The 13,138-nt window shown below is 27.8% G+C and overlaps 1 protein-coding gene across 1 annotated transcript; it reads right to left on the bottom strand.

Moving 5' to 3' along the window:
- Positions 1-4,448: 4,448 nt before the first annotated feature.
- Positions 4,449-5,078, bottom strand: LOC125817403 (protein LIGHT-DEPENDENT SHORT HYPOCOTYLS 10-like). The gene has a single exon (XM_049496937.1). It carries the CDS (start codon positions 5,076-5,078, stop codon positions 4,449-4,451), a length of 630 nt encoding a protein of 209 aa, XP_049352894.1.
- Between the last annotated feature and the right edge of the window lie 8,060 nt (positions 5,079-13,138).

The following is a 13,138-nucleotide window of genomic DNA, read 5'->3' as shown; positions in this document are numbered from 1 at the left end:
TGATGACAATGAAAATTTATATATAGACACATTCATCATAAAAATCAAAATAGAGTACTAGTTAATATAGCATGTTCCCTTTTCATATGTTCATTAATTTGATATAATAATATACCTATGAGGTTCCATTTTTGTTATCAGGTCACCAACTTTTTTGATTTTCCTATATTGAACAGGTGATGAGGCATCATCTTGTGATTTTGTGAAGACCTATGTTTTTTTTCTAAATAGTAGTTAATCTTTGGTCATAGTTAAGCTTATATCAATTTTTCATTAAGATATTTAAAATATAAAGAGAGTAGATGGGAAAAAAAGAACCCAAGAAATTAATATAATAGTATATACATATAAGAAAAAAAATTTAACTTTTATGGTCTAATATACCACCAAGTTGCATCACAGAGTCAACTTTTTACTCAATGTAGTTAATTTCATAAGTGAGATTTGAGAAGAATGGGTGTAAACAATTTTATTCTATTTTGCGAAGGTCGAGAAACTATTTAAGATAAATCCTCAACTAAAAAACAACCTTAATTTTTATCATAATTAATCCAGATTTAATTATTTTAGTTATTTTTTTTTAAAGGGAGAGAGAATAGTCATTCATGAGAATTTGGAAAAAATCACAAATTCTTCTTCTATTTAATTCTAACTTAGAATAAAGTTTAATTTAAGACTTAAACCAAGAAAATTTCACCTTAAAATAGGATTGGTAATTAGTAAAATGGAGACTAATTTCAATTTTGGTCAATGTCCCTATCAATGAAAAGTTGAAAGATTTGGTAAAGTTGGAAAAAACATTAGGGCCTCTTATAAAAAAAATTTAAAATATATTCTCTAGATATGGTATCTCTTGCTTTTTTTTTCTGTTTGATTGATATTTTAAAATGCAAAGTTCCTTTTTTTTTTCTCAATATGTTTATTTGGTATTATTGTTCTTTCCTATTCAATTTATTATAGTTTTATCTAACAAAATTATTTTGTACATAATCTTAATATTGTTTGTTTAAGAATTAATTAATTAACCATGGTTACTTCCATGAGAATATTTTAAACCTATATTTCTCTATTATTTAAATTCATCTTCTACTAATAGTATACAAAATTAAAGTAAGAAATATAGTTCTTTTATGTATATTTACATAAAATTAAATTTTCTAATAGGAGGATTAAGACATCCTAGAAAGCAAAAGACCTAAAATTAATGCATGTACTAACATGAGTAAAGCATATTCCCAACTACTTAGTACCTTCTCCATTGACTAGAGGGGTTGCTCAGATGGTAAGAAGCAAGTACGTACCAATCATCTTTAATTCTAAGATCGTGAGTTTTAATCACCAAAAGAGCAAAAAGGACGTGGCAGGTTATAAGGAGTGGTTACTTGTAATATGTTCTTTTTAAAGAATCAAACTACATGAATTTTGACCAACATTTTGAGATATATTTTTTTACCATATTGATATTAGATAAAATGGGATCACTTATATAGTACTTTTCATATAGTTTTTAAAAATGTAGTTTTAATTTTAAATTATTAAACTAATCTAATTCAATTTAGCACCAAAAATTTGCCGAAGCAAAACATGAGAAGTATTTTGAGACGCATGAGGTATCACTGTAGGCATTGAAATTTTGTTGGACTCTACAAAACGTGTTCAATTCTAGTTGGGACTCTACAATATGTGTTCAATTTCAATTAGGATTCTTGGAGGCTAAACCATAAACCCTAGTTCATGCCTATATAAAGGATATTATATTCCCTTGAAAAGGCATCTCGAATATTCCACAAAAGTCATAAAATATTCATATAGAGGTCAAATCTAAATCATCCTAGTTCGAGAAATACATCACTAATGGCCCTCCGAATCATGGATAAATCTAAGGAGAGTAGAATCAAGGGAGGAACAGAATTGTACCCGCAATCTTGAAGAATAAAATTATGTTTCTTCATATTTTTTTGTGATTGCAATTTATTTTGTCACTTTAAAATTTATTGCAAACAAATTGGCACGCCCAGTGGGACCAAATCTGCCCTTCATCTCTTCTCTCTTAAATCTAATATGAAAATATGAAGCTGCGAAAGTGGAAGAATGAGTACTTCAAGCCTCGTCTTTGAGTTTCATCAAGTCTACACTCCGACAAGCCTTGAAGCAGGGGGCATTTGTAGACATTAAAATTTTGTTGGACTCTACAAGACGTATTCAATTCTAGTTGAGACTCTACAATATGTGTTCAATTCCAATTAGGATTCTTGGAGGTTAAACCCTAGTTCACGCCTATATAAAGGATACTATATTCCCTTGAAAAGGCATCTCAAATATTCCACAAAAGTCATAGAATATTCATATAAAGGTCAAAGTTAAATCATCCTAGTTCGAGAAATACGTCACTAATGACCCTCTGAATCAAGGATAAATCTTAGGAGAGTAAAATCAAGGGAGGAACAGAATTATACCCGCAATCTTGATGAATAAAATTATGTTTCTTCATATTTTTTTGTGATTGTAATTTATTTTGTCACTTTAAAATTGTTGCAAACAATCACCTTTTATAAATCTTTTTCTTTTATCATGTTATTATACTTTTTAGTTAAATTCGTATTAGGTCTTTCAAGATAAATTGCAACTATATTTCTTATGGAAAATTAATGATTTTCTCAACAAAAAAGAGAGAAAAAAGGAAAAGTAAAACACAACCATATTATCTTTCAAATCAAGAATAACCACATTAATATGTATATTCAATAAACAAAAGGACACTATATGGTATATACATGTATAGAATGAGTTTGAATTTTCTTTTTCTATTCATAGCTAGAGATTTATGGTGATAGTTCTCACCCTAAATGAAATTTGCTTAATAAAGAAATTTATTTATGAAGTAGGCCCTATATAACTTCAAATATTGTTTCAACTTAATGCTAATCACATCAAATGTCTATAACTTTCATATGTCAATAAAGGTGTGAAGAAAAAAAATACCATCCTTGGTTAGCTAGTTATTATTAGAACATGAGATAATATTCCGTGGCAAGTGGGTTCTTTCATTTTTAATCAAATATTTCGGGTTCGAATTTAATCGTCTTTGCCAGAGAGCAATATATAAAATTTTCTGATACGAATTTAAATTTGATTGGGACAATATAGGATACCAAGTGGTAACCAAGAGAAGAAATAGAGGTCGGGTATTATGTGATACAAATATAAATAAACAAATATGTTGTTTCCTCTTTAACTAATTAAACTTTTAGATTGATCATGAAACGATCATATTATGATGCGGAAGGAGGAGGAAGGTCGTTTTGACTCGAATCTTGAACCTAAGCATGATTTTTACATTGAAGTATTTCTTTGCAAAATACATGGTATACATTTATGAAGGATCATCATCAGCAAAAATAGATTTCAATTTAAAATCTATACACCGATAATATAAAAGAATTTTGTAATATTGTACAAACACGTATAGGAAAACAGCATTGTTATAACTTGGAATATTATACAAAAATAGAAATGATTAATTGTTTCTTGTTCTTGAACATCTTCCAAAGGAATTCATATTATGTTATTACATATTTACAATAGAAAACACGGTGTATTAAGCTCTGATTATGTGTGGTGTCTAAAGAAGGGTCGGATTACAAGGATCTATTGTACGCATGCATAGTCTGATTTTACATTTTTGCTAGAGGTTATTTTCATATGAATTCAAACTCGTGACCTCTTGATCACATGACAATAACTTTATCAGCTACGCCAAAATATTACTTCGTCATACCTATAATATACTCTATCTAGTATCTACTTTTATTTTCTATATACAGAAGAATTGTACTATATAGCTATGTGACCTTAATTTAATCTTCTAAATTATGCTTAATGGACACCAATTAATGGTAAAATTAAATACACAAGGATATACATTTCTAGAGAGAGGATTAACATAAACCAAAAATTGATAGTGCCCAAAATAAGAATCCATTTTTTCTCTTATAATTAATAATGTTTTTTAAGTGATTAGCCAATTTTTCATCACTTAAAACTAAGAACATGGTATGTACTTTAGGGTTTTCAAACTCTAGTTTTAGCTAGGGTTTACCGATAAAGCTCAATTCGAGCCAAATAATTTCCAGTACGAATACAAACAGTAAAAGCATAGCCAAAAGTTAATCTATAGCATTCAGAGTTCAGACAAATACCCAGATCGAGCTGATTAAATGAAAATTTTCTCCATATAATATTCCGCAATATCTACAACAACAATATTCCAATATTCCAAGCATCATAGGAAAATTAAAACACCTTAATTCAAAAGTATTTAATTATATGTATAGCACTATATTAATTAATTAATACATAACAAAACAAATACTTTTATTAATTATAATTAAAAACTCAAAATTTTACTATTTTTTCTTCGACGATCTCGATGAAATTGATATTCGCAATCAAGTGGCAGATTGTAGCTGAAAATTTGCAGAAGTAGCCCCATCATTGTTGTTACTAGCTTTAATTTGCAAATTTGGCCTCTTTTTCTTCTTTTTTTTCTTATATGGAATTCCTCTTGCTTTAGCTTGTGAATCTCTCACTTCTCTTAAATAGACACGTATAGCACCACTTGCAAAAGGGTTAGTTTCTTGCAAACCACCATTTTCTTCATAGGCTGCCCTAAGTCTACCAATTAGGGCATCTAGGCTTCCCCATGCTTGTCTTAATGGACACGTGCACGGACCGGGCGGTTCGGGTTGCCCGAAAAATAGGCAACCATGTAAGTGAACCTTAGTCTTTCCGAATTGATCGAGGTATCGGAGAAAATCTAACACGTGGTTGTAGTTGCACTGAGGTAACGATACGGGTGGTCGTTGATTTTTCAAGTACTGACCGAACGTGTTCCAATCGCGACGTTTCTGCGACTCGTATCGACTTAATTGTGGTGTTGATGCTGGTGCTGGTGTTGGTGCTAATAATGATGATGACTGGCGATGGTGGTTGTTAAGAAGGGGTGCTATAGTATTAATAGCACCACCACTTGATGATGATCCTTCTCCTACTTCTCTTATTTTGTCACTTGACATCATAGTTTGGTATAAACACTAGGATGAAATGAAACTCTTTTTTTTTTTTGAAATATTTTTGATCTATAAAAATGTTATAAATGAAGAGATGAGAGAAGAAGAAGTGTGTATAGTGGAGAAAAAAATTGGAAATAAATCAAATTAATCATGGGGGCACTGAGGAGACATGACATGGGGTCCAAATGAAAGTGCTTTAATTCATCTTTTCTTCTTTCACTATATTGTTGTTTTTTTTCTTTAATTGTACCATTAGCAATAAGATTGGCTTTTTGAAAAAATTTCCTTATTTTTTAAAATATAATTGTGCTAGAGCATCATACATGCAATCATTATCAAGAATATTAGTAAAATCAAGCACTTTAAATCAACCCTATAGTTACTAGCTATAGACTATAGTAAATTGTATGTAAAATTCACCATCAACGATTATTATTAATCAAAAGTCTGGAATTCATGTCTTAAAATAGAGAAACCTATAGTAAGAAGCGCTAGAAAAAAAATTGTTTGATTTACTAGGTGTAAAAATTTCCGTTTGTATTTATTTAGTAAAACAAAATATTTTTTGGATGAACACAATATATAGAGGAATTTAGCTAAAATTACTAGTTTGTATGAATACATGACAATTTTACACTGGTCCGCCTCTGGCTCAAAATTATTTACAAGATTAATATATAGAAGTTAATATATTTATATATATATATATATCCGTCTAATATTAATATGTAATCATATGAGGTTATAGGTGAAGCTAGAGAGGAAGCTACGGGGCCAAAATCCTATATGTGTTTTTGAAAAAAATACTGAATATATATAAATAATTTATTTAAAATACACTATGCTGCATTTTCTTAAATTCCAAAATCGTAAACTTAAATTTCTGAATCTGCCTATATAATAGTGAGTTACGAAAATAATCAAATATACAAATAGTTACATGATGGAAAAGAAAATAGAGAAAATAGGATAAGTTAACTTATCTCAATACAAGAATAAGGTGAGAGTTTTAGGAAAATTCCAACTTATGAGTTGTGTAATTAGTTATTATATTTAGAAGTTGAAAACTAAGAATTAAGATCCCAAAAAACCCTCATTATAACTTAATTACAGAATCGGAGTTAAGATTTGAAGCTTATATATTTTTAATTTTTTAATATTTTAAAATTACTATATTTTAAGTTAATATATAATATATACATATGTCATGAATTTTTATGATAAATACAAAATTTGAACCAATATTATTATATTCAGTTAAATCCGTAACCAATACTCTAACTCCGCTACTAACTTTTTTAATCAGACAAATGAGAGTCTGTTACGCCAGGGAAATCATCATTTTCTAGTATTTAAGAAAGAGACAACCATGAAAGGTGTATGTGAAATTGTAAATAGTGATGGCTACTTCTATTTTTTATTTTTTATTTTTTAAGGCATGGTCCCATTTAATTATTTCTATCAAAAATTTTCTACTACTATTATTATTGATTTCCTGTAGATTTACCCACCATTATGGGTAAAGGGTAAAATACAATAGTTTATCCGTTTTAAAATAAATGCTATCTTAATAAAGAGAAAATTGTCCAAAAACTATCGAGCAAGGGTAACAATACAATAAGTAAATACATAATTTTGAGTGTGATCAGACAATCAAAAATCAGACAATGACAGAGCAACATATCGAAAAAAAGAAGAAGCAAGAAATATGATTAGAATGTTTCTTCAACTATATATATTCTTATATTTCATTTTGTTAATAATGTTTGAATTTTCAAGAGACATTTATTAAAGAAAGATAATTTAGTAAACTACACCTTGTATTTATTAATTTGTTTAATGGACATGATAATTGTTAAAATAACAATTATTTTGGTGGAAAGAAGGAGATATAAATCAAAAAGAAAAGGCAGTAACTAGGGATTCTATAAAAAAATCTCATTGGATTTTAACTTATATATATACTGATGATATAAATATTTTAAAATATTAGACTAGTTAAAAATATTTATAGATATTGATAATATAAATTTTATAAAATATTAGACCAGTTAAAAGTATTTATAGATATAACTAACTCTTTATAAAAGCGAAATTATTTATAATCAACAAGATTTCTCATATGGCTACTTAACTGATAGCCGTTATCATTTCTAAAAGTCATTTTATTTATTGAAGAATAAATTGCAATCTAGAAACTCTTGAAAAAATATCCACTAGCTATATTTCGACACTATTTTTTTAAAATAATCATTATCATGGAGTTTCAAATTTCACATGTGAAATTCCGTAATAATATCCTAAAATTTCATCTATTAGAATTTAAAAACTCGCAATAATGCGAGTTCAAGAGATCAAGGTGATTGTTTATGAATTTTATCATTTTAAAGTTACTACTGAAAAAATGACGAAAATCTCTAAGCAAAATCATCAATAATTGGCTCGTCGAAAGTTTTTCCGATGAACATTCCACTGAAATTTCATATTTTTGAAATTTTGATTAAAAGTGAAGAGATTTCATTCGTCCTTTTTACTGTGATGAAAACTCATAACATAAGCAAAAGAAGTTTCTCATAGACAGCACGTATTAATATCATAAGAATTTAATTAAGCTAGTTGATTATTACAGCTGTGGCACTAATAATATTTTCCTAATTATAATCACACATTCAACAGCACTGCTCATAATGCTTAATGATAGTATTATCCAACTAATTATAAATACTAATGTGCTTTAATTTGTCACTCATGTTTTTGTTTATTTTTTGTTCGTGGATCTTTCCTTGTCATTTCATTTTTTGTTTTGATCTTTTTAGGGCTTTAAGTCACTTACCCTGTTAACAATGTATTTATAGTCCGAGGCAGATTAAAGATTTGAAGATAAATAAGCAATACTAACATACACATATAAATTAAATAATACAACTATTTAAAGCTTGCGTGTTTCATGAACGGGCGATTTAAACACCACTTTACATACGTTAGGTTGGATATTTATAACTTTTCACCTATATTTTTTAAATTCTTTTTAGTTGTCAGCTAAAATCGAAAATGACGTAATCTAGACCCATATATAAATATAAATTAAATAATATAACTATTTAAAGCTTGTGTATTTCGTGAACCGGCGATTTAGGCATCTCTTTTTATAATTGTCACATATACTTTTTAAGCCATTTTTAAGTTGTCATCTATAATAGAAAATGATGTAGCCTAGACCCAAACTTGGGTCACACACCTATGCTCAAGGGCCTTAGGCAGTGACGACTATGTGCGTATATCTATTATCTCGTTATTTCACTTCAAAACAGTATCACTATGTAAAATTAAGTTTGTGGTATAATGATACGTACTTCTTTATTTTTAATTAGAGATTTCGTATTTGTGTCCTGATTATGAAGTTGCTTTATCTTATTGTGAGACTTCTCAGCGCGAATATATAGTTAGTTGGGCACAATACCATAAAATGAACCAGAATTTAAAGTTTATGAATTACGTTCTAAATTAGTCTCTAATCTCATAGTCGTAGGCGCTCCTCTTAGTTATTGTGTTTGGTGTTAAATATTTATTCATATTTTAAATATAAATATAAAGTATAGGCAAAAGTTTTTGTGTTTGTCCAAATCTATACCGAATGCTATAATTACATCCCTATTCAATATGGATATTAGACATCGGATAAAAAAATAAAAAATCGAAAGGCACCAAAAAAAAAACAAAAAAGGTAAAGAATCAAATCAAGCTTTCTATGGAAGTTAGTTTTATTTATTGGCTTCTTTCTCCATGTGAGAAGATTTGATTTTTTTTTAAACTATAAATCCAATTTATTACAACTCAAATATATGTCAACAAAAAGGGGGGAATTCCAAATGAACACGAATGTGTGAACTAATATAAAAACAACATTAATTTATTGATGTAATCCTACGAGTGATATTTAGAGAGTATGTATGAATAGATATATATAAATCTTATTTTTATTTTTGTGAGAGTAAAGAGGATGTTTTCGATCAACTCTCAGCTTCAAAAACAAAAGTTATTTAATGGGAAAAAAATACATGTAAATTATTACCATTTTTCGAATTTCATATCTGAACTATAAAAATAATTTAATCAAGCTTAATTCTGATTTGATTAGATAATTAGCTGTACATTTAAAACAAGCATATGCACTAACCCCACTTAATTCCTACTAATCTATTTTTATGCACTAATTAAGTCATTTTGATCAATTTGTTAAATGAAGTAACATATTGAGTGGCTCTTCTCTAATTTTGAATCTTAATTAAATGGTAATTTACTATCCCTCTCTTATAATTTGCAAATAATTCCTAATTAATTAGTGGCTTCTTAAGATTAAACATCTTAAACTGTTAATTTCTTATTGCAAATATAACAATACTTATTCCAAATAGAATATTGTTCACCAGCTCATATTTATAATGGAAGTGATAATTATTCAAGTAGAAGTGTTAAATTAATGGGATAAGGATCTGAAAAATATCTCAACTTTGGTCAGATTTGTTGTTGCGATACTAAACTTTCATGAGGACCAATTACCTCCCTAGACTATTAATATCGTATTTTTTACCCCCTGAACTATTTAATAGTGTATTTTAAAGGTATATACGTGCCCACGTAGACACATTACTATTTATAATTTTGCATTATTTTTTATGTCCGCGTGGGCAAATATATGTGTTTAAAATACGGTATTAAACACTCTAGGGAGGTAATAGGTCTTCATGAAAGTTTTGTATCGCAACAACAAATTCGACCAAAGTTGGAGTATTTTTCAGACCCTTATCCCTAAATTAATATTGCTACCAAAGTGTAGTCATAATGATAAATGATATATTTGTGGGGGTAAAGAGGATGTTTTTGATGAACTCTCGGCTCTCTAAGAAAAAGAGTTAGATCAAAATACACTTTAACTATTTTGATTTTACAAGCTTCATACCTGAACTATCAAAAAGGTTTAATCAAGCTTAATTCTAATTTGATTAGATATTTAATTAGTTGTACATTTAAACACAAGCATATGCACGTATTCGATGAATTTGATTTATGAATTAAGTTTGGCCAACACGATTTAGAGCCTATTTGGGTGAACTTATAACTCATAATTTTTTAATTTATTTTTATTATTTAACTTAAAAATAAGTATTTAATTTTTTTTTATCCATAAACTATAAAACTACTTTAAAATAAATCAATTTAAACATGATCTTACATGTTATTTTTCTGAAATACAATTTACAAGTTGTAATGAGATTTACAAGTGAAAACGGACAAATATAAGTGTGTTTGGTATGACGAAAGTCAAATTCTGAAAAATGTTTTTAAAATTTCAAAAAAAAATAAAAATTGACGAGGGGTGTGGGGGTCGCGGGGTTAGGGTGTGGGGTGGGGTAAAAAAATGAAATTTTAAAAATTTAAAGGTTTTTTCAAAACATTTTTTTGTGGGGGGAAGGAGGTAGGGGTTGGTTGAGGTGAAAAAAAAATCTTAAAATTTGAAATATATTTTTAAAATATATTTTAATTATTTTTGGGGGGGGAGGGGGGTGGTTTGGGGATAGGGGTAAAAAAAATTATTTTTTTAAAGATGGGGAGGGTCGGATTCAGGGTACAAGATAGGGTAGGAAAAAAAATAGTGTAATTTAAGGATGAATAGAATTTTGAAAAACGTTTTTCATAATTTTTGAGTAGTTATCTAGAAAGTGTTCAAAAATCAATTTGGCTTTTATTTAAATAATTTGATATTATTTAAACTTTAATTATTATTAATATTTGATTCAATGTACAATGCACAAAAGCCAAGAGTAAATTCTTTGTGTGTGACAATGCATAGTACAAAAAGGTCAAGGGTAAATTCTTTATAGTGATGGATCAAGAAATTACTTCTATATGATAAATCATTTTAAAGTTTGATTTCATTGATGTGATTTAAAGTGGACAAGAGATTGGGAATTTCATTTGAAAGTGACAAATTAAAGAGTATTTTTTTTAAGATTATTGATTTCAAAAGTCTAAGAACTCAATTAATTCATAATTTTAGCGTTTGTTTTAGAATAGAAGTTTCTTCTTTATTCTTTTTTTAGAGCTTATAGCTATTAAGATTTTTAAAAAAAAATTATGGATGAAGTAATCGGAATTTTGAAGTGACTTTCAAGAGATGTATATTTTCAATAAGTCTCCATCAGACATACGGAAAAAGATAATGGTCTATTAAATTAATTAACCCTCATATTAATAGTTATTTACTTTTAGGCCCAAATATTTTAATACTTTATTAGATTATAAATTGGGATCCTTTAAATGACATCATATCTATGTGTAAATATATTTATATGTGAGTCTATAAATAGAAATTATTAACAAACACTACTCTAATCTAAACTCTTTACAAATTTTAACTAGTATGATCATTGTATAAATTATGTATAATCAGAGTGTATAAATTATCCATTGACTATCGCTTATCATACACTTGTTATACATTGAGTATATTGTATACACTAACCAAGGCTTCAAACGATTACGATTAGACGGGTGAAAATTAAAATTAAGATCCCTATTAAATTTGAAACTTTACCCTAAGGTGGAGCTGGGCTTAACATATTCTGTTGGGCTTCAAAATAATTCAGCCCATATGGATTATGAAGCCCAGTGGGCAATCTCCAGTAGATGACTGGGCCACTTTTGTTGTGGGCTTTGTTGGGCTGCATATAGTCAATAATACATAATAAAACTTTGGGATACCTTATTTGGGCACCACATAGTTAACCTATCCACTTCGGAACAACTTCAGACATGCGGTATTTGAAGTTAATTTAACAAAAGTTAACTTGAGACAAAAATGTATGAAGTTATATATGGTTGATGTTCAAGCAATTCTGCCTAAAGTTTCGCTAAAAAAGTCTGATGTTTTGAAAGAAAAAAAAATGACTAGATTTCAATCATATCAAACTTTCGATATTATGTGTCTGAATTTGTTTTCAAAGTGAATAGATTTATAATTTTTTACGCACTCTAAGTATGATTTAAATATTAATCCCAAAATCGGATTTGTGCACTCCAAATATGTTTCATAACATTCACATAAAAAGAGTATTTTGGTCTCTCAACTATTTAATTTATTTTAATTTTGATTCTTGTGATATATAAACTAGTACATTTATTTTTGTTAATTAACCAAAATGTGTGCTTTGATCATTTTATGGATTTAATATGTTATACTTGAACTATTTTTAGAACTATGTAAGGCTTAAAATGGAATAAATAATATAAATTTGACATAACACATTTATTAAATGATGAAATAATTAATAATTCTGTTTTTAAAATAAATAAATATATATTCATAGGAAAATGGATCAGAAGTATATTTCAAGTAATCATGTATTAACAAAATATCATAAAAATTAAAATTATGATTTATCAATAATTAAGAAACTAAAAGTTCTATCAATCAAAATTAAAAACTTATATAATGGCAAAAAATATATTTGATAAATGGAATAATAAACATCTTTCATCACTAGATGTCATTGAATAATGCCTTTTTTTCTCTAGTTTTTCCCAGTCAACTAATTCGAATTTGCGTCGAAAAGTCTTACTTATATAAGTGTCTACCAAAAACAATTGTATACCCAAAATTCAAATCTAAGACCTCCGATTAAAAATAGAAAACTACTTACCATCGATGTCAACAAATAATAATGTTAATAAATGAAGGCCTCATTTAATTATTGTACTAATTTATTAAATATTCTTTAAAGTTTGGATCCATAGGCTTATCTTGTGCAGGCGGTTTATTCGGATCTGAAAATTATTAAATCAAAATTAGGTAACATATTAATTAAGTATTATTTTTGTTTCTTTCTTTAGTGCCACCACTTATTTTTACGCCAGAAAATCTCAGTTAAAAATATAACGTATTTTTTAATTCCTAACACGACTTATTTCTATGACTCAAATAAAAAACCTTTGCTAAAGGATAAAAAAAATATCCATCACTTATTCAATACATTTTTTGACAGTGTATAAAACATATATTCATTTAT

Source organism: Solanum verrucosum, unplaced genomic scaffold, assembly GCF_900185275.1.
Source record: "Solanum verrucosum unplaced genomic scaffold, falcon-dt-bn FXZP01000280.1, whole genome shotgun sequence".
NCBI classification, from domain to species: Eukaryota; Viridiplantae; Streptophyta; class Magnoliopsida; order Solanales; family Solanaceae; genus Solanum; species Solanum verrucosum.
The sequence above is the reverse complement of the archived record's forward strand: the minus strand, read 5'-3'. Positions and strand labels throughout refer to the sequence as shown.

Bases quoted from the DNA above. Each gene is read 5' to 3' on its own strand.
- LOC125817403 (XM_049496937.1), bottom strand. From the start codon at position 5,078: ATGATGTCAAGTGACAAAATAAGAGAAGTAGGAGAAGGATCATCATCA.